The 21783-nt window shown below is 37.1% G+C and overlaps 4 protein-coding genes across 4 annotated transcripts; 2 read left to right on the top strand and 2 right to left on the bottom strand.

The window, feature by feature from the left end:
* The first annotated feature begins 181 nt into the window (after positions 1-181).
* Positions 182-2611, top strand: LOC110701461. The gene is made up of 2 exons (XM_021879113.1): positions 182-2001; positions 2053-2611. The coding sequence occupies exons 1-2, from the start codon at positions 182-184 to the stop codon at positions 2609-2611; spliced, it is 2379 nt and encodes a 792-aa protein (XP_021734805.1).
* A 3936-nt stretch (positions 2612-6547) lies between these two features.
* LOC110701462 lies at positions 6548-7891 on the bottom strand. The gene has a single exon (XM_021879114.1). The coding sequence runs from the start codon at positions 7889-7891 to the stop codon at positions 6548-6550; it is 1344 nt and encodes a 447-aa protein (XP_021734806.1).
* A 547-nt stretch (positions 7892-8438) lies between these two features.
* LOC110701463 (glutathione S-transferase T3-like) lies at positions 8439-9587 on the bottom strand. The gene has a single exon (XM_021879115.1). It carries the CDS (start codon positions 9585-9587, stop codon positions 8439-8441), a length of 1149 nt encoding a protein of 382 aa, XP_021734807.1.
* Positions 9588-15669: 6082 nt separating this feature from the next.
* LOC110701269 (probable methyltransferase PMT26) lies at positions 15670-21012 on the top strand. Its single transcript, XM_021878890.1, has 9 exons — positions 15670-16023; positions 16545-17602; positions 17689-17838; positions 18065-18335; positions 18455-18565; positions 18684-18858; positions 19724-19996; positions 20076-20270; positions 20376-21012. Exons 2-9 carry the CDS (start codon positions 16580-16582, stop codon positions 20602-20604), a joined length of 2427 nt encoding a protein of 808 aa, XP_021734582.1. The 5' UTR covers positions 15670-16023; positions 16545-16579; the 3' UTR covers positions 20605-21012.
* The last annotated feature ends 771 nt before the right edge of the window (positions 21013-21783 follow it).

The following is a 21783-nucleotide window of genomic DNA, read 5'->3' on the forward strand; positions in this document are numbered from 1 at the left end:
TAGCTTTGTTTGACTTTGCATGACACGAAAGAGTAAGCAATCACCGCTTATTCCCGTTGATCCAGAGCTAAATAGGACTTTGAGAAACGTGAGGAGACTCTTGCAAGGCACACCCGAGTTTTCCATTGTATATTCGGATTCCGATCCGGAAGAGGTTTTTGGAACTAACGAAGAAGATAACATGGGAGAGAATCCTCCTCAACCATTGTTAAGAGACTATGACCACCCCAACGCATTCCAACTTCGGAGTGGCATACGTCTTCCCACCACGAATGCAAACAACTTTGAGCTTTCACCTCAACTCATCCGCATGATTCAAAGCGATCAATTTGGGGGTAGTCCTTATGAGTGTCCTTTTGCTCATTTGGACAACTTTCTTGAATTGTGTACAACTATCAAGCAAAACAACATTTCGGAAGAGTTTATTCGGATGCACATGTTTCAATTCTCCCTTCGAGACAAAGCAAAGCATTGGTTGAGAATGGTTGAAGAGGGATCGTTGAGTACTTGGGATGAGGTGACTAGAGCTTTTCTTGGGAAGTATTGCCCTCCCGAGAAAACCGCTGAATTAAGACGGAAGATCACAAACTTCAACCAAGAGGTTGATGAAACTTTGAGTGAAGCATGGGAGCGGTTCAAAGATTATACTAGAGCATGCCCTCACCACGGTTTCACCTCATGGATCATAGTGCAAAGCTTCTATGATGGTCTTACTCCTACCTCAAGGGCCAACCTTGATTCGGGAGCCGGAGGTAGCCTTAAAAAGCTATCGGTTGACGAGGCCTACAAAATGATCGAGGAAGTGGCTAAGCATTATGCTTATGGAGGTGATAAAAGGCAAGGTCAACCCAAGAAGGGCGGTAAGCATGATCTTGAAGCAATAGATCTTATTGCTTCAAAGGTTGATATGTTAGCTCGAAAGCTAGATCAAGTGAACAATGTGCCCGGTAGCTCCTCCCCACAAGTCATGTCTTGTGAGACTTGTGGAGGAAATGACCACTTGGCATCCTATTGCAACACTACAATGGAGCATGTGGCTTCACTTGGTAGGAATGATCCTTACTCCCAAACTTTTAACCAAGGTTGGAAACAACATCCAAATTTTGGGTGGAAACAACCCAATCAAGCTCCCCCTCCTCAAAACAATTACAACCAAGATCCTCCTTACAATCAACCCCCTCCACAACAACAAGATCCCTATCGCCACCCCAATCAAAGAGACAATGTCCAACAAAGACCCCAATACAATCAAGCCCCTCCTCCTCCAAAATCCAACATTGAATCCGTTTTGGAAACCTTCATGACCCAACAAATCAAAATCAATGGGGAAGTTAGTAGCTCAATTCAACAACTCCAAGCACACAACAAGATGATTGAAAGTCAATTATCTCAAATTGCACAACAAGTTGGGTGCACCTCTAACCCCGGTGGTCAATTTCCAAGCACAACGGTAATGAATCCAAAAGAGCAAGCGAAATCAATCACCTTGATTATGGTTGGGGGGTATGAAACTCCTATTATGAGAGAAAATGTTGCCAAAAAGGGAGATGAGGGAGATAGTTGGGTAGATGAAAGTGAGTTTGAAAATGAAGTGAGTGAGGAGGCGAGAGGAAGGTCAAAAATGAGTGATGAGGGTGCCTCAAAGAGAGATGAGGGAGAAGTGAAGAGTCAAGCTCCATTGAGAGCATATGAGCCTCATATTCCATTCCCTCATAGAATGATAGAGAAGAAGCTAAATGAGAAACTTTCTAAGTTCCTTGATGAAATGGAAGGACTTCAATCAAACATTCCACTTCTCCATGCTTTGTCTCAAATGCCTACATATGCAAAGTTTTTGAAAAATATTCTTTCTAACAAGAGTAGGCTTGAGGAGAGTGATTCTATCTCTCTTCCAACGGAGATAAGTGCTATTCCTCAAAATGAGCTTCCCGAGAAGTTTGGTGACCCCGGTAGTTTTGCTATACCAGTTAAGGTTGGAGATCTTGAATCAACAAATGCTTTGTGTGATCTTGGGGCTAGTGTTAGCCTTATGCCTCTCTCTATGGCAAAAAGATTAAATCTTGGGGAGATTAGCCCCACCAAAATGTCAATCCAACTAGCCGACCGCTCGGTTAAAGTCCCATTGGGAGTCTTGAAGGACATCCCAATTCAAGTGGGGAAGGTTCTTGTGCCTTGTGATTTTGTAATCATGGAGATGGATGAGGATTTCAAAATTCCTCTCATATTGGGTAGGCCCTTTTTGAAAACCGCGGGTGTTAATATTGACATGAAACAAGGGCGGCTTACCTTACATGTTGGGCATGAAAGAATCTCTTTCTCATTTCCGGAAACGTTGAATGACCCCATGGTTAAACAAGTTCATCGGGTTGATGTTTTGGTTAATATTTTGAAAGAAGACATGGAGGAGTCACAAGATGAATCGACTCATGCTCCGGAGGTGAAAAAGCAAGAGAGGGCCAAGAAGAAAAAGAAAAACAAGATCAAGTTGATAGACAATATGTTTGGTTGCATTTCTAGTGATGATAGCAATGTGATTATTTTGCCTAAGGAAAATGGCAAGTGTGTGGGAACAATGAGATGGGTCAAAAAGGTGTGCCTTGACCCTCCCTAATTTTGGATAGCGCAATGTCGTCAAGCTAGTGACGTTAAAGAAGCGCTTCCGGGAGGCAACCCGAATACTTTTGTAGTGGATTAACTTAAAAAAAAAAAGAAAAGAAAAAAAAAAAGAAAAAAAAAAAACAGCACAAAGTGCATGTCTTCCAACAACAACCAACAGGAACAAAGGTACCAAGGAGGTTCAAGCGTCGAAGAAGACCCGATCCTTGAGTTAGTCTTCTTTCTCCTTTTTTTTTTATGAGCTTTTATTGCTTAACATTGAGGACAATGTTTATGATAACTTGGGGGGGAGTCATTTGCATGCCTTCTTGACATGTTGGTTTGTTTGGTTGCGTTTGTTTTGGTTGTTTCATTTCCCTAATATCCAAGGCCCTTAATCCAATTTAGCTTCCTTGAAATCCAAACCTCTTGTCATGTGAATATTAGTGTTCCCTCTCTAGTTAGTAATGTGAATATTTTCGCTTTCTCTTCAAAAAAAAAAATGATGAAAAAATTGAAAAATGAAAAAAAAAAATTCCCAAGGTTGAGACTCAAATGACAATGCTTATATGTTTTTCTTGCTTGACTCTTGAGCGATGAGTACTAGTTCTCTTAGAAGGGTGTATGCAAGAGATGGGGTCATTTAGAGGTCTATTAATCTTGATTGCATTAGTGTATATGAAATGAAAGCCAATGAATGCTCAATTGCACACCCAGTATAGGATATTGTCTAATTCGCTCAAGTAGGATATGTTTGAATTGAATTGCGGTCCCTTGTGCCCTTAATGTGCCTCCTTTCCTCCCCGAAATGAAACTCTATTAGGGAATTGGTTATATTTGTATCATGTGTAATAAGTGGCATAATAAGTCACATGTTCTTAATAAAAGAAAGAGTCGCTCACAGTTCAAAGAGGCGAGAGCATTGAAAGTTGAAAAAAAAAAGAAGAAAAGAAGAGCATAGAACAATGAATAAAAAGGGAGACTCTCGAAAATTATCAAAATTTTCTTCTTTAGAGGTCAACTAGTGGATGCCTCCCACACCTTGTTTACATCATTGTTTCTTATGAAATTCCCGAGTTAGAGTGTAGTTAAGAGGCCTTGGGTGTGCATTTTGGTAAGTGGACTAGCATTTTGAGATTTTATAACCGAAAAAGGGCTTGTTGAAACTTTGGAATATCTAGGTGTGCTCTAATGAACTAGTAAAAGGTCTAAAGAAGTATCCTAGTGCAATCTTGCTTAGTCCTCCTCTTTACCCCCAACTCTTGTGCACATTTGTATGATTGGTAATTCTTGAAAGTCGCTCATTTGTCTTGCTTGCGATTTATATCTCGATGAGTTGACTTGGGTGATAATAACATCGGAACTTGTGTAGTTTGATAGTTTTGTTGTGGTCTGCGTGAGTTGTGGGGCAAACTCATTGGAAACCCTCACGAGATAAAAACTCGTCCTCTAAGGCGACATAGAGGTTTAAATTGCTTCTCACTTGTGCTAAAAGTGATGATGGTTGTCACCATGCGGATTTGTTTATGTATGCTTCCCCCTTGTTGCCTCTCCTTGGATTGATGATTAGCAATTTGTTTTCCTCCTTTGGTTTGACATTTTTGTTTTGCTCGAGGACGAGCAAAAGCTTAGCTTGGGGGGATTTGATAACTTGCTATTTGATACGATTTTAGGGTGTTTTGAACCTAGTTTACTTGATATAAATTGCGTTTTGGTTCATTTTTACTCTATTATTATGCAATTTTTGTGTATCCTATGCTTCACGGGTTGTTGGTGTTTTTGTTGAGATTCTAGGTTCAAAAGAACGACCAAATGGAGCCCATGGATACAAAGCCGAGGTTAGAAGCAAGAAGATGGATGAAAGAAGCCAAGGAAAGGAGCATTATAGAAGAAAAGATGAAAAAAAGGGGTTTAGAAGACCCTGCACGGCCGTGCCAGACCTTGCACGTCCGTGCAGGAGGTTCCAGAAAGCTTCAGCAAGCTGCCAAGGCCTGCACGGCCGTGCTTAATCTGGCACGTCCGTGCAGAAGAGGGTGCACGACCGTGCCAGACTTTGCACGTCCGTGCAGAAGTGCTCCAGAAACTCAGAACATTCTGCCAAGGCCTGCATGGACGTGCCAAATTAAGCACGTCCGTGCAGATGTAGCTGCACGTCCGTGCCAATATCTGCACGTCCGTGCGGAACTGCTCGATTCTTAGCAGTACGTTCTGCCTCATTTCTGCCCCCTCTGCACGTCCGTGCCAAACTTGGCACGGCCGTGCTTAGCCTTGCACGTCCGTGCCAAATCTGGCACGTCCGTGCAGACCTGCAGTCGAACTCCTTCCTTGTTTTCTCCGTCCTTTTTATTTGGGGGTCATATAAATACCCCTTTAGAGCTCATTTGCGGGAGGAGAGGCAGTTTTTCAGAGTTTTTCTCTTAGTTTGTAGTCTTAGAACATTAAATTCTCAAATCATTAGTTAGTTCTCAATTATTAGCTTGGAATTATTCAAATTCAATCATTGTAGAAGACAAAATCCACCATTGTTGCTCACCTTGAAGCTTCATAGTAACCATTTCTTACTCATCTTTTCTACTTCTCTTTACTTTGTTGTTAATTATTTGCTAGTTCTTGCATGTTTTGGATTGTTAATTAGCTTAATCCTTAGTTTGAATTTGTTCATGAATTGCTTGAAATCTTTAATTGCTATAACCCCCATGGATTGTGAGTAGTCTAAATTCTAGGGTTTGGGCAAAACCCTCAATGTAGTCACTAATTACTTGTTGCATGTGCTAATTTGGTTGTTGTGGGATGTTAATTAGTTGAGCTTAAGTGGTTTAATTGCTTAGTTCTTGTATATGGCCATTGCTAGAACTATTTATCCAAGCTTTCTCAACGAAGGATCGAGAGATGAACTTGAGTTAGCTCCCTTATGCTTGATTGACCCGAAATGCCATGAGAATAGGGATTACCGGTCAAGGGAATGTTTATGTCATCGTGATTATGCTTTAACACTTGTTTTATGCTATGTAACCACGAGAGTAGGTCGTATTCATGATTCAAGTAATCCCTCTAGCTTGAGAGAGTAGTTGGGTGCTTTAGATGACTTCCCCTAATTTATCCCATTAATTTACCTTGATTGTTGCATGCTAATTGTGATTTGTGATGAAGTTGAGTGGTATAACCCAAGCCCTAGATTCCTCTTAATATTGTTAACCTCCTCTTAGCTTAGTTGAATTGTGTTAGAAGAAGTTACTAAAAACCAACCCAATTTAGAATTCGTTTAGCTTATTTAAACGGTAGTACTCGGTGGTTGATTCAACGCCTCTCTTGGGTTCGACCCTTTCTTACCCTTACTATTGTTAGTGAGACCAAGATAGGAATTATTATCTTTGGTAGGCTCGACGACGGCCTATCACCACTCTCAATGGTGAGCAAAAAAAATGCTCACCCACTCTTTCTCTACCCACTTTCTCTCTCAACAAATCAATTTTGCTCATGGGCAAATTTTTTTTACATTTCCTCTCCCAATGGTGAGCAAAAAAAATGCTCACCCAACACTATCTCTCTCTTACTTTTTCAATACCCCACCATTACTTTCTCTCTCCTACACAACACTTCTTTATTTATTTATTTATTTCATTTATATTTTAACAATGTTACTCCAAATAAAAAAAAACTAATTCAAATTTGTGTAACTTATTTTTTTTATTTTTGTCTTTTTTATCGTTAAAATTTATCGTAAAATTAAGTACGTTATATAAAAAAATTGTAAAAAAAAGCTCATAATTTTTTAAATGTTTTTATTTATTTTAAAAGCGGTACAATACTAGAGAACAATTACATTTGCAATGTCATGCGTATTTAAACTTAGGAAATAAAATAAACACAACAACTAAAAAATAACTCGACTGCGTACGGAAAAGTAGCTACGCCATAGTACTTGGCTTTATTTAAGTCGTCTAATTTCTCCCTAATTACGTGGCCCGTATCGTTGCCAAATATGTTCGACTAAATCACGTTTCAGAGATAGATGAATTTCTCTGTCACGGAGGGAAGCTTTTCGCTGTAGAAATGCGTTGAAGTCAAAGTTGGTAGGTCGGCCTACGTTGAATTCAAACGGTGGCGTTGTAGATGTTGATGCTGGTGTTGATTCTTGTTGATCTTCATCGTAGAAGGCTCTTAGAACTTCGGCTCGAGTGTAGTTGTGGCGCTCATCTTCAACAATCATGTTGTGCATAATGATACATGCTTTCATTATGTCTCGCAGTATGTCCTCATCGTACGCCAGTGACGGTTTTCTTATTATTGCAAATCGAGCTTGCAAAACACCGAATGCTCTTTCAACGTCCTTTCGAGCAGCAGCCTGGTGGTCAGCGAACAATTTATCTTTTTGAAGTTGAGGGGTTGTGATACCCTGAACAAAAGTTGCCCACTTCGGATAAATACCGTCGGCTAAGTAATATGCCATGTTGTATTCATGGCCGTTAACGGTAAAATTTACCGGAGGAGCTCGACCATGCAGAACCTCATCGAACACTGGGGAACGGTATAAGACATTTAGGTCATTACAAGATCCAGGAATCCCAAAGAAGGAATACCATATCCATAAATCCTGATCTGCAACGGCTTCCAGTATTAGCGTTGCTTTCTTGTTCCTACCGGCGTACTGCGCTTTCCATGCCGTTGGACAGTTCTTCCATTCCCAATGCATGCAATCAATGCTGCCTATCATGCCCGGAAAACCACGCAGTTCATTTTGATGCAGTATTCTAGCCAATTCATCAGCTGTAGGGTTTCGCATGTACTCGGTTCCGAACTGCTCAATGACACCGGTACAAAAACGTTGAAGGGCAACTCGAGCGGTTGACTCACTGATCCGAACGTATTCATCCACGGCGTTCGCAGCCATGCCATAGCCTAACATTCTTATCGCCGCTGTACATTTTTGCAGAGGTGATAAACCTAACCTTCCAGCTGCATCCCTACGCTGCTGGAAGTACACATCACCTTCAACGACCTTGTTCATTATACGTACAAACAAAGGTCGTTGCATACGAAATCTTCTTCTAAATTGGGTGGTGTTGTACACAGGATTATCGAAAAAGTAATCATTAAACAACCTGGCATGTCCGATTTCCCTATCTCTTCTATTCGTACCCCCTCTAGGTTTTTTTGAAGAGTGTTGGGATTGTGTTTGGGGCATGAGGACGGATAGGGGTTGGTATGTGAAGAGTTCATCAACAAGTTGGTCATATTCTTCAGTATTTGAAGAAGATGAGCTTGAACTTGAGCTTGATGATGGTCTAGAATACATCTCGTATTACTATTGTTACTTGATGAAGGGGTGTGGTTGTGGATATGTGCCATGCCTACTATATATAGCAAAAATATCAAATGAATATGTGGTTACAAATCTGAATGACCACACCAAGTAAAGGAATCAAATTTTCAACCACGGAATAGGTATACTATGCTAGTCGACAGTGACAAGTCTTGAGTGCAATAATGTCGGTATCAATGGCACAAAGGTAAAGCATAATGATAAAGTTAATATAGCAAAACGTGGTTGTACAATGACAAAGATTTATTGATATTATGTCGGTATCAATGACACAAAATTAAAGCAATCTGATAAAGTGAAATCAGAAAAATGTGACTACACAATGACAGAGATGTAAAGCAATTATGTCGGTATGAATGGCAACTTAAATCAACTTGTTAAACAACTTGTCATTCAATATTGGAAAATCAGAATACAAGTGTACATCTTTCTTACATTGAAATTAACCACACCACTAATACAACTTAAAAATAAAAGACTAAATTGCGCTTAATAAATAAAAGACTACAACCAAACATGCTTAAAAGCCTTGTAATTTACCCAGTAAAAAATTCTTGTACGACTCTTCTTCGGGAGTGAGTGGCGTAGGCGAATTCTTCATAGCTTGCACCATATCAAACCAGGTTTTCATCTTATGAATGTCAAGTTCCTCCCTTTTCCTCTGCTCCTTGTCTTTTTCAATTTTGATCCTCTCTTCCTTCAGAATGGCCTCCCTCTCGCGAATTGTAGCGAATTCCTTCATTCGTTCGCTAAGCTCAGACGAACCACTTTTTGTTGCTACTGCTTTCCCTTTACGCTTCGCCTTTGCTTTCTTGACACCCTCGGGTCGCTGTAAACCGCCAGATGAAAAACCATCCATAGGGGTTTCATCCTCTACATCATCTCTAGACCTCTTCCCACTTCCAGCACTACCTTCTTCCTCAGCATCACAAGCGGCTTTTCTTTCCTTCAATAAAATTGACCATCTCAGCTTTGGTCTCCACTTTGGATCCTTGTTAAGCATTTCAATTGCGTGAGGAAAAGTGAAATTGCGACCTTGGGAGACATGAAAAAGCTTCGCCGCACTTTTCATACGATCAGCTTCATTGTAACCACTCCATCCCTCCGGAAGTCTACCTGCTTCATCATAGCAAGATATCCATTGCAGTGTGTCCGCTGCCAACCTTCTCCAGTGCGACGTTAGACTCTTAATAGGTCTTGGCGGAATTATATGCGGCTTCTGCGTATGCAAAGTTTGGTATGCTGCGTGTACGTTGCGCCATAGGCTAGTTGCTTTTTGGCTTGTACTTTTAATAGCATCCTCGCTAATCTGCAAGTACAACCCAATCAGAGCTTCATCTTCCGCAACAGACCAAATACGGGTAGCTCGTGCAGGAACCTGGTTGGGTTCCAGTATGCGAACTGGTAGAGGAGGATACTGCGGCGTCTCTGGTACGCTTTCCTCTTCGCTCTCATCGAAGAGTGTGTTACTACCAAGATCAGTTTCAGGTGTACGATCTTCATTAGCAGGGCTTTGTAGGGGAACCTCAGTGGGTGTCTGCTGCAGTGGAGGTGGTTGCGAAGACATATTTCCCATTCTTTGCAAGAACAATTGAAACTCGGGATTAGTTAGGAAATCATCACTAAAACCCGAAAATTGTTGACGGAAATTTGGGTTGTTTGGATCCATTAAAAGATTCTGCATCAAAAAACAAAAGATAAATATCGTTACAAACATTTACTCAAAAAACAAATTAAAATGATAACAAATCCAAAAAAATATCAACAACTTTCTTCAATTGCATAATGCAATTACATTACATGCCATACAATATTTTTTTTTTCCTCACAAAATAACATATATACTAATTTTAACACATAACTACAGTACGTATTATGAAAAATAATTAACCAAAACTTGCAACACTTTAAGAACTATAAATTTGGAAATTTATTGAGAAAATATACACAAATTTGTTTAATTACATAATGCAGTATAATTTCGTGGCCTATAATATTGATTGTTTTTCCAAAAATCACATATATACTAATTTTATTACGTAACTACATTTATATATAGCAAAAAAAAATTAACCAATAATTGCAACACTTTAATAACTACAAATTTAGTTATTTATGGAGAAAATATACACAACTTTGTTTAATTACTTAATGTATATTAATTTCGTGGCCTATAATTATTTTTTCCATAAAATCACATATATACTAATTGTATTACGTAACCACATTTATGTATAGCAAAAAAAATAACCAATAATTGCAATATAACTACAAATTTAGAAATTTATGGAGAAAATATACACAACTTTGTTTAATAACATATTGCAATATAATTACATGGCCTACAATTATATTTTTTTATAAAAAAAAACACATATATACTAATTATATTATATAACTGATTTTTAAAATTAAAAAAAAAATATTTACCTCAATATGGCTGAATTCCAACAACAATATTCTTCTACAAATTAAAAATACTTTTAAGAAAATTAAAATGTGGAGGATTTAAAGTGTTTTTACGAAATTATATCAAAATATATCAAAATGCATGTCTATTTATAGAGAATTTAATTTTATGACCGTTGGTAATTTTTTTTTTTTTTTACAAAATATATTTTTCGGAAAATAGCTTATAAAAAAATAACCGTTGCAAACGGCTACTTTTTTCTGATTGGCTACTCCCCTGCAGCTGCCACGCGTCACATCATCATTTGCTGCCCACCTGCACGCGTCAGCCGCACCCACTTTTTTTTTTTTTAAATTCCGGAAACTCAAAACGACGCGTTTTGAGTTGCTTTCTTTGAGGCAGCTTCACAAAACGCGTCGTTTTGATGGAGATAAGGCCGAAATTTTTTGAGTGCGTGTGCCAGGTGTGGGCCCCACTTTATTTACTGTTCATCTAAAAAAATGCTCAAGTTTTGAGCTTTTTTGGTTTTGCTCATGAGCTTTTTTCCCCATTTTAACAAATGCTCACCATTGCAAGACTTGATCATTTTTTTTCCTCACCAAAAAAGCTCATGAGCAAAAAAAAAACTCACCATTGCTAGTGCTCTTACAGTTAAGCCATGCGTACATCTTATGCTTTGCATAGTTGTGATTTGTGAGCGATGAAGTAGGGTGTTTTAAAATCCACAAGCTAAGTGTGGCAAACTGGCAACGCGAATACGGCCCCTATACCCATGTCCCCATCACTCATGCTAAGAGTTGCCTAACTTTCGCATATGATGGATTTCTGCAGGTAAACACCAACAAAGACTTCACACTCAACAGTCAACAGTAATCAATAATCACTTTTTTTTTTTTTTTTTTTTGAGGGTATTACTAATTTATTATTACTCCCTTTTTTTTTCATTCCACAAAATCCATTTTTACTTATTAGAGGTTCAAATCACTTTTCATTCATCATTTCATCGGCAACGATTCACCATTTTTTTTTATATGGGGGAAATTACTTTTTTTTTTAAATCTAAAATACTTTTTTATAAAATAAAAAATTAAACAATTAAGTTGATTGCACACGTATGTCAATGTAAATTTTTGATCAATAAATTCTTTATTTAGGACCTGTTTTGATTTATTGACTGAATTGAACTGAACTGAACTTATTGGAGCATAACTGAATTGAATAGAGCTGAAATGAATTGTTTATGAGAGAAGAAAATTAGGAGCTAAACTGAACTAAAATTAAGATGAAGAGAACAAACTCTTATCCATAAGTTGATACTCTGTACTTGAATTATATACAAGTGTTAAGACAATTCCAACGAATAATTTACATGAGTACTATGTTGTATTTTATTTTATGCACTCCTACAGAAAACCAACATTAGTTAAGGTAAATAATGTGAATAGTGTAAAACCTCTAAATAAAAGGCTAAAAAGCAAAACATGTATAATCTATTGTAAAAATAAAAAAGGCGAACACCTTAAGGGAAAATAAATGGGATAAGAGTAACAATTAACAAGTACAAAATATATCAAAAGTTTTCTTTTTTAGGTTAGTTGAAATATGTTTTTTTGGTGTTTAGAGAGCCACAAGGATAGGGGTGAGAATCAATCCCAGGATTTTCTGAAACCGGAAAAAAAGCTCTAACCACTTGAGCTATCTTCCCTCACTCTCGTTAGTTGAAATATTTGAATGCATGAATATAATTATTTCTTGATTTGTTACCCATTTCTGTACAATTGTTGAATGATTTGTGCCTAAAAGATCAATTGTTATTTCAAGCAATTTAATAATGTAGCAAAAAATGAAAAAATCATTCCCTCAAAAAAAAAATGTAGCAAATAATCATACCGAGGCTATGTTTAGTTAAGTAGTTCAATTCTTTTTCCTTTTTTGACTAAATACCTCATACGTACACTAATTCATGAGGGGAAAATCAGAACATGAATTTCTCTTCTATGGTCATCTTATCCCGTGCCCAAAAAATCTTTCATGAATGAAAGTTGCGCTCTTGTTTGGATTCTATGGATAACCAGTTAACACCATGAATCCCACAGTTTTTACCATATTGTTAAGATAAATTTTGACGACTCTGCTTAAGTAATCATATTTGTAGTCGGTCTTATAATATTGGCACAAGTACACCTCTTATTGCTGAGCCTACTGCCCTTTGTAATGGCCTTTTACTTGCATGGTCCCACAGTTTTTCCCATATTTTTATTGAAGGGGATAACTTACTTATAATTAATATTTTGCATGGTAAAGCTCAATGTCTGTGGAAGATTAAGTTACTATCGGAAGATATTAGGGAGCTCCTTTGTCTTTTCTCTTCCGTCGAGTCCAGGCACATCTACAAAGAGGGCAATAGAGCAATTGATTGTCTGATTATGTTGCTTCTTTAGGTCATTTCATGCAAACGCACCAGGATATTGATCCTTTTTTAGATAGTAACTTTTTTTTTATTGCTTCATATAGGTTGGGTTACAATCTCGAGAGAAGACTAGCCTAACTACTTGTATCTTTCCTTTACAAAAAATAAAATAAAATAAAAATGAGGGTAAAAAATTCAATTGTTTTTTTTTTTTTAATATTTTTAGATATGTGTTAGTGTTAATTTTCTTTTTCCTATTGGCCGACCGCCATGTAATTTCCAAATATGTATTTCTCATTACGGTATTAAAGATATCAGGAGGTTTTGTGTGTGGCTGGCCACACGGTGTGGCCAGCTAACACATGACAAAAGTAACCCCTCTTACCTAGTAACCCCTCCAACCTAGTAACCCCTCCGACCAAGTAGCCCCTAGTAACCCCTAGTAACCCCTCCGACCAAGTAACCCCTGACCGACCAAGTAACCCCTAACCATGTAACCCCTGACCGGATCTAGTACCCCCTAACCACGAAAAACTACCACCCAGAACCACCACCAAAAAACCACTACCAACCTAAACCACCAACGAACCTGTAACCACCACCAACGAACCACTACCAACCGAAACCATCAACGAACCCAGAACCACAACCAACGAACCACTTCTACCTAGAACGAAACCACCATCAAACCACCACTACCCACCCCAGCAAAACCACTATCTTTTGGAACTCTCGCCACCCACAACTACCACTCGTGAAACCACAAAAAAACACCACAGTAGATCTGATACACGAACGAAAATACCACCCTCGAAACCACCAAAAACCAACACCACCGTCCACCGACGAATGAACCACCCACGAAGACGATTATCAATAATTGAAATCGGTAATCGTAACCATAAATCCTGCAATTCTACCTTCAATTGAAAATGGTAACTAAAGCTTCGATTGTCTCCAACAATGATGATTGGAATTTGTTTGATTATTCCCGATTGGAATTTGCCTTTCTTTTTTTTTTTTTTTTTTTGAGGAACACTACAAGAAAAATCTCTTTTCGTAGCGATTGTACATTCGCTACAATATGCAAGTATGTTGGTGAAATAATTAAGGATGTCGTATCATTTTTACAATCGCCATGGTTTTCCCATATAAATTCGATACGGAAAACATAATAATACATATCAACACTATTTTTACACATTTATATAATTTTGAGAAATCGTAACATTAACAATCGCTACTAAATCCTAAAAATCGATACGAAAAGCCTTTTCAACATTAGATATATAAATATTGTTTGACAAAGAATACATAAAATATGTCATAGCTTATTGGTGAAACATTTAATATAAGAGTTTGAGGTTGCATGTTCGAATCTTGTCAAGATCATACGCATGTTATTTTTTTTTTTTTTGAAGAAAATGAGTTAAATATTTATAGCGATTGTAATCGCTACAATAATCACCACGATTGGATGTAGTTTTTCGTATCGATTATTGAGGCCAACCCCAACGATATTGCAAACCACTACTAAAGGCTAAGACAACGGGGGATATTGTATCGAATGACCATTCGTTGGGAAAGCTTTTTGTTGCATTTACAATCGATACTAAAGGTTAAAATAATCTCTACGAAAAGGTTATTTTCTTGTAGTGGAAATTGGAATTTACCTGATTGTTTCTCGAGAAAATGAGAAGGAGGAGATAGAGGAAGGAGAGAAAATAATTATAAAAAAAAATTGTGGCTAGCTGCAGTGTGGCCAGCCACATATGAAACTTTGTATAAAGATATTTCTTGATAGAAAGTTGCACATAAGACGATAAAGTATGATATGAATTTTATTTTATGCGATTGGATCAGATAAGATAAATTAAACATAGCCATAGTAATGGCGCTGATCATCAACTCGTTCAATCTTAAGGGTCTGTTCACATTTACTTAATTTCAGTTCAGTTAAGCTCCAATCAGTTCAGTTCAGCTCCTAATTCCCCTCTCTTATAAAATATAAATTTCAGTTCAGTTCAGCTCCATTTAGTTCAATTCGGCTCCAATCAATTCTATTCAGTTCAGTTCAGCTCAGTTCAGTAAATATGAACAGACCCTAAGTTCAATCACATACTAAAGGAAAATAATTATCAAATGACAAAACAAGATATTTTTTTTTTGGAAGAAAACAAAACAAGATAAGTTAAAATTATAATTAAACTGGATGACTTAATGATGTATCTATGTAGTAAAAGTTAGAAGTGTGTATGTCATCTTATTAAGTTGGTAAGGTTTTGTAGGGTGAGTAGTAGAGTGAATTTCACAATCTATAAGATCGAGTTATTTTCATATCACAACCTGTATGGATAGTAGTGTTGTTTTAGCAAGTGAGTTATTCATTTTTCAATTAAGTATGGTCTTACTCAAATAAAGAGTCATATTCATTCACATAGACCCTGTTCTGCTCAGCTTAATTTTAATTCACTTTATTTCAGTTCCAATCAGTTTAGTTAAGTTTAGCCATAATCAGTTCAGCTATAATCCAATCGGTTTAGTTTAGTTCAATTGTTTTCAGTCAATCGGAACAAGCTCATAGTATCTTAATTGTTAGACAATTAGTTTATCATTGTGAAAAATACATAAATTATTTTCAAACAGGATTAATAAGTAAATCAATTTAGAACCAATCTGTGTCATTAAAATGCAAATAAAATCTAGCCCTATCAAAATATGACTAGAGTAATTTGAATTAGGTTAATTTTATAGGATACCTTGATTTGCAAGTTGGAAGTGCTTATTATATTTATTATTATTTTTTAATAATAATTTTTTTCAATTTTTTATTTTAAAGTATTTTTATTAATAATTAAATATTCAATTACTTGCATTCAACGAAAAATTCCCTACTTTCCTATATTGGTTATCTTTTTCCTGCAAATTTACGGCACCTCCATTTACCCTTTTTTCCCCTCCCACATTATAACCATCAAAACCCCGAAAACCTCAACAATATTTGTAAAATTCTTCCTACCTTTAAATTCAACTGATTCAAAAACTTAAATCCCAGATCAATTATTAAATCATCAATCAAATTAAAAATCAATAAACCCATTTTTAATTTAATAAAATACAATTTCTACCCAGAATTATTTCCTTATATTTATCTCCTTTAAGCTGCTCTTCAGTATTCACACACTCACTAGTAGCTTCCATTCTCTCTCTCCTTTATTAGAGAGACAAAATTATAGTATGAATCAATTTTTATATTAGTTTTTTTTCCTACCCAGATCCAATCAGGTACGCCCCATTTCCCTAGATCTTCTATGTTTTTTTTTTGGTGCATAATTGTACTAATTTATGATTATTGAATATAATTTACGATCTGGGTATCTGTTGATTTTATTGTATTTTGATGATTCAGTTGTTAATTTCTAAGTTCGTTGTTATTAATGTCATAATTGGGTGTTTTTTGAGTGGATCTGTGTAGCTTGCATAATTAGTGGAATTTAGTTTATAAACTATGGTTTTGAATGTTATAGAAATCATTGGTAATTGGTCTGTCTGATATATATTGAAAATTATAAGATAAGATTTATGATTGATGCAAATATTGTTTAAAGGGTGATGTGTAGTGTATGTTATAGTGTAAAATTTGGTTGTTATGGAATTTTATACAATATGATTCTATATCGAATGGGGTTTCTCCAATTTTAAGAAAGGAGTAGTATGATGCAATGAAGATAATGTGTGTAGGTTCACTAGGGTGTTGGAATGATGATAATTTGAGATTTTAAGTTGATTTGCTATAATTGAAACAGGATTTATAAAAGTTTGATTAAAAGGAATTAAAGGGATGGCGACGGGGAGGTATACGAGGATTGATACTAAAAGACCGTCCTCGAGCTACTGTTCCACAGTGACTGTGGTGGTTTTTGTAGCTCTTTGTTTGGTTGGGGTATGGATGATGACATCGTCATCGTCGGATATTTCAACTCCTAACATAGATGTGCCCCAGGAAAAGCAAAAAACTGAGGTGAAACAGGATGTAGTGAAAGACAACAATGAGAGCCCTGCCCCTCAGTTTGAGGACAATCCGGGTGATTTGCCCGAGGATGCTACTAAAGGGGATAGTAATGTTAAGTCACCTCCGGAGGAGAAGGGCAATAATGAAAGCTCCAATGAAACGCAATCTGAGGAAAAGCAAGAGGAGCAGTCAAAGGAGGTTGAAGAAAGTAAATCAGATGAGACTAACAAGAGTGAATCAAATGAGGAAAGCTCGGAATCCAAGAAAGAAGATGGAACTGAGGGTGCAAAGAGGGATGGTGATGGGAATGATTTTGGTGAAAAGGAGTCAGAAGAAGGTTCCGGTGAGAGTAAATCAGAATCAGATGAGAATGAGAAGAAGACAGAGGAGAGTCCTAGTGAAACGCAAGAAGAAAAGAAAGAGGAAGGTATAGAGGAGAAGGTGGAGCAAAAACAAGAAAATGAATCTGATGATAGTAGCAAGAAGGAAGATGGTGAAGCAAAAGAGCAGGGTTCTCAAGAGGTCTTTCCTTCTGCGGCTCAGTCAGAGCTTCTTAACGAGTCTACCACCCAGAATGGTTCTTTCTCAACTCAGGCTGCTGAGTCAAAGAGTGTAAAGGAAGCACAAACACCCTCAGGCCAACAGGAAGAGTTTACATGGAAGCTCTGTAACACAACTGCTGGGCCAGATTATATTCCTTGCCTTGATAATTGGGATGCAATCCATCACCTGAGGAGTACTAAGCATTATGAGCATCGGGAAAGACATTGCCCTACTGAGCCTCCCACTTGTCTTGTTCCTCTCCCTGAAGGTTATAAGCGACCGATTGAGTGGCCGAAAAGCAGGGAAAAGGTAGGCAACATGCAGCCATCACTGTGCAAATTTATTTTCTATTCTGTTCTTTTGCTAAAAGGGGCTATTTTGATGTGTTTCTGCAGGTCTGGTATGCTAATGTTCCACACACCAAGTTAGTGAAGATTAAGGGGCACCAGAATTGGGTGAAAGTTAGTGGCGAGTACCTCACTTTCCCTGGCGGCGGAACTCAATTCAAGCATGGAGCTCTTCACTATATCGAGTTCATCGAACAAGTGAGCCTCCATTTTGCTTTTGATCATCTTTACGTGAACTGTCCTTGCTCTTGGAGTGTCTTCAGTGCAATTAAAAAAAATTAAATAAAAATCAGATGTGTTTGCTTCAATCAGTAATTTATAGGACAATCTAGAAGACAAAAAATATTGTAGTTAATATGATTATATCTTCCTTAGTGTTCTGCTTGCCATGTTGCTTATTGTGGTATCTGTGTTATTTCCGTAGATGTTACCTGATATTGCATGGGGAAAACGTTCACGTGTTGTGCTGGATGTTGGATGTGGAGTTGCCAGCTTCGGAGGTTTCCTTTTTGATAAAGATGTGTTGACCATGTCATTGGCTCCAAAAGATGAACACGAAGCTCAAGTACAATTTGCTCTTGAACGAGGGATTCCAGCCATATCTGCTGTGATGGGAACACTGAGACTGCCCTTTCCTGGGATTGCTTTTGATATTGTCCATTGTGCTAGGTGTAGAGTTCCATGGCATGCAGAAGGTAGTTTTAGCATATTTGTCTTGTTAATGATTTCTTTTAGGCAGAATGTTCTGTATTGGAGTTTGGCCATATTCTCACTTCAGCAATTCAGTATAATTATTTAAATTTTGGTGTTGCAGGTGGAAAACTTTTGCTGGAACTAAACCGTCTGCTGCGTCCCGGAGGTTACTTTGTATGGTCTGCCACTCCAATATATCAGAAGCTTGAAGCAGATGTTGAAATTTGGAATGGTAAGTTATGCATCAGTGTTGTTCGTTAGTTAATCGCAGTTGATTTGAACATTACACCTGTTCCTCGTTAGTAATTGATTTTGAAAATTTGCTAAATCTATCTGTTTCTTATTCACAGCCATGTCTAAACTGACCGAGCAATTGTGCTGGAAACTCATTAAGAAGGAGAAAGATACAGTGAATTTGGTTGGTATAGCAATATATCAAAAGCCATTTTCTAACGAGTGTTATGAACAGAGGTCACAGAATGAACCCCCATTGTGTGAGCAATCTGATGATCGTAATGCTGCCTGGTAATTCCTTCTTCTATTTTATCTTCTTATTTATTTATCTATCTTATGTTTGGGATGCCTAAGATCATTTTATCCAGAATTTGATCCGTGTGGTTATGGAGTTGCTCGAATACAACACCAAAATACATTTTAGGGATGGGGTTTGATGACAGCTGTCACTGAAATATGATTTTGTTGGAAAAAAAGAAGCTTTTGTTTATAGGGGAAAAAAAACCTTTAATAGCACTACAGTTACCCAACATGTAATCCATCCAATAAAAAAAAAAAGCATACGAAAATAATTCACATTGACGAGTAGGATTTTATTCATTTTCTTGTTTATCCCTAACAAGTGGATCACACACTGGATGTACAAAGTTAGTGATAAAAGTTATCATTTAGTAACTTCCGATTTTCCAACAAAACAGGTTTTATATTCTTGATACAAAACTTTTGAGCATCATAGTTTACAAAGCTGAGGCGTAAGTTTCTATTGTTGATGTCAAATTTTATAAATACTATCTTAAATTCATAGATATCACATCAGTTTTAAATTTCTTAAGTCATAGAGTATGTCCTTGATACAAATGCCTCAACCTTTTCAGCTATGATAATCAAAAGCTTTGTATAAAAAAATGGGAGAGGTAAAAAAATAATTATAAAAACAAAAGAGTTGAGAGAGGTAGTGACGAACTATAATTCTCATCCAACTGTCCAAGTGAATTTCCCACCATTGTCAGTGCATGGAACTGGACTTTGTTGTATCTTTGCATTAGGTTATGTTTGTACCAAGAATTTGACTCTATTTAGACATTAGTATGATATATGCATCGTATTAATAGCTATGAATTTCCCAGCTTAGAATGCTCACTGTGATCTTTTGCAGGAATGTCCCTTTACAATCATGCATGCACAAAGTACCTGAAGGTGAAACTGAGCGTGGGTCTCAGTGGCCAGAGAAATGGACTGCCAGGCTGCAGAAACCACCATACTGGTTAACTAGTTCCCAGGTTGGTGTTTATGGTAAGTCAGCACCCGAGGATTTCACTGCAGATAATGAGCACTGGAAACGTGTGGTTAGCACAACATATCTTAATGGCATGGGTATCAGCTGGTCCAATGTGAGAAATGTGATGGATATGAGAGCTGTGTATGGAGGGTATGTTTCATTTACTGTGATTTAATTTTTGCATGTGATACTCTTGTGAGGTGCATAATAATTCTATTGTTATCAACAGATTTGCTGCAGCTCTGAGAGACTTGAAACTCTGGGTCATGAATGTGGTGACAGTAGATTCACCCGATACCCTTCCTATAATTTATGAACGTGGTCTGTTTGGGATTTATCATGATTGGTGCGAGTCATTTAACACTTATCCTCGATCTTATGACCTCCTCCATGCCGATCATCTCTTCTCCAAAATTAATAAGAAGTATGTACCATGAGTCAAATTTAAGGAGTAGTAATTATACCATAAAACTTATCTGATTTGATTATGCCAACTCTGAATTACCTTTTTGCAATCTGAATTCTGTAGGTGCAACATGCGAGCCTTGGTTGTGGAGGTTGATCGGATCTTGAGACCAGAAGGTAAGATTATTGTGCGTGATAATGTTGAGACCATCAATGAGTTGGAGACAATGTTGAGATCTATGCATTGGGAAATCCGAATGACCTATTCCAAGGACAAGGAAGGTTTGTTGTGTGCCCAGAAAACAAACTGGCGGCCCGAAGAGGTAGAGACCTTGAAATATGCTCTCATGTAAGATATCTGGTCTTTTCAAAGGATCTCCAAGCCACACATTTTGATTACTTGATTAGGTATTCTTTCAGTTATTTAATAGTTGCAAATTGCATTTTGTATTAAACTGTAATTTTTTGCTCCCCCCCCTCCCCCCTCCCTTCCCTCCAAAAAATAGAGAAAGTTCTTGGTGTTTAGGTTTCGTCTCCCCAAACCCTTAGTGGGTTAATTGTAACATTATATTAGTTTCTTGATGAGGATATATTGATTTTCTGCTAGCATATAGCTATAGAACTCTGCGTAAATGTTGATAATTTTGTTTCTTTGTCATACTGGATAGTATTGTAAGCATAATATTAAGAGTTATCTCGCACATTGTGATACATTTTTTTTTAAAACTGAGCTCTGTCTGCTCCTCCATGGATCTTTGTCATTTGCACTTTTGCAAATTTTTGATATGGTCTGAATGAAAGTTTCTACTTGTCCATCCAAAAACAATTATAGGGATTATGGTGGTAAATTCGAACGCCTTTCATTCTGTGATAGCTAATTGCATTCAAAAGCTAATCTACAGCCATGAAATTTTAGGCTTTTCGGGGTTTTGTATCGGAGGCATTAATTTCTGCTCCTGCATTATTAGCAGGCCGATATTTCTAAACTCATGTGGAGCAACAAGAAAAGATGTCTGAAAACCTACTAATAACCTCCAAATTTGGTCAAATTATATAACCTTACTTTGTTTTTTCATTGATCTTACTACAAATTACTCATATAATTGACCAATTATTATACTTTTAGCTGGTCCACTTGATCCAGAATCTGGACACAAAACTACAAACAGATTGCCAAATCTGGATCTAAATCCAATCCAATCATATTTATAAAATTGGATCTAAACAGACAGCTAATGAACTCTTGTGTCTTGACTTATGGGTTCCGATTGCTTAATCTTGGACTTTCTTGTTTGTAAAGGAACGTAGAAGACAAAAGTATACTTCATCTGTTTCTTTTTCAGTTGTAATGATTGTTTTCTCCTGATCTATGTATATTGACCGTTAATATATTTAATTGGATTAGAAAAAGTCGATAATTTGAAACTATATACATTGAAATGACTATTGTATCTTTCTCTTATAAATGAAATAAAATATACTTGTATACTACTCCCTCCGTCCCTGAAAGAATGACCCATTTGGCCTAATTT

The sequence above is a fragment of the Chenopodium quinoa genome, unplaced genomic scaffold (genome assembly GCF_001683475.1).
Source record: "Chenopodium quinoa cultivar QQ74 unplaced genomic scaffold, ASM168347v1, whole genome shotgun sequence".
NCBI lineage: Eukaryota > Viridiplantae > Streptophyta > Magnoliopsida > Caryophyllales > Amaranthaceae > Chenopodium > Chenopodium quinoa.

Excerpts from the sequence above, each read along its gene's own strand:
- LOC110701461 (XM_021879113.1), top strand. The coding sequence starts at position 182 with ATGGGAGAGAATCCTCCTCAACCATTGTTAAGAGACTATGACCACCCC. Across the intron at positions 2,002-2,052 it reads CTTGAATCAACAAATGCTTT|ATTAAATCTTGGGGAGATTA; the intron begins GTGTGATCTTGG and ends TATGGCAAAAAG.
- LOC110701462 (XM_021879114.1), bottom strand. The coding sequence starts at position 7,891 with ATGTATTCTAGACCATCATCAAGCTCAAGTTCAAGCTCATCTTCTTCA.
- LOC110701463 (XM_021879115.1), bottom strand. The coding sequence starts at position 9,587 with ATGGATCCAAACAACCCAAATTTCCGTCAACAATTTTCGGGTTTTAGT.
- LOC110701269 (XM_021878890.1), top strand. The coding sequence starts at position 16,580 with ATGGCGACGGGGAGGTATACGAGGATTGATACTAAAAGACCGTCCTCG. Across the intron at positions 17,603-17,688 it reads GGCCGAAAAGCAGGGAAAAG|GTCTGGTATGCTAATGTTCC; the intron begins GTAGGCAACATG and ends GTGTTTCTGCAG. Across the intron at positions 18,859-19,723 it reads GATGATCGTAATGCTGCCTG|GAATGTCCCTTTACAATCAT; the intron begins GTAATTCCTTCT and ends GATCTTTTGCAG.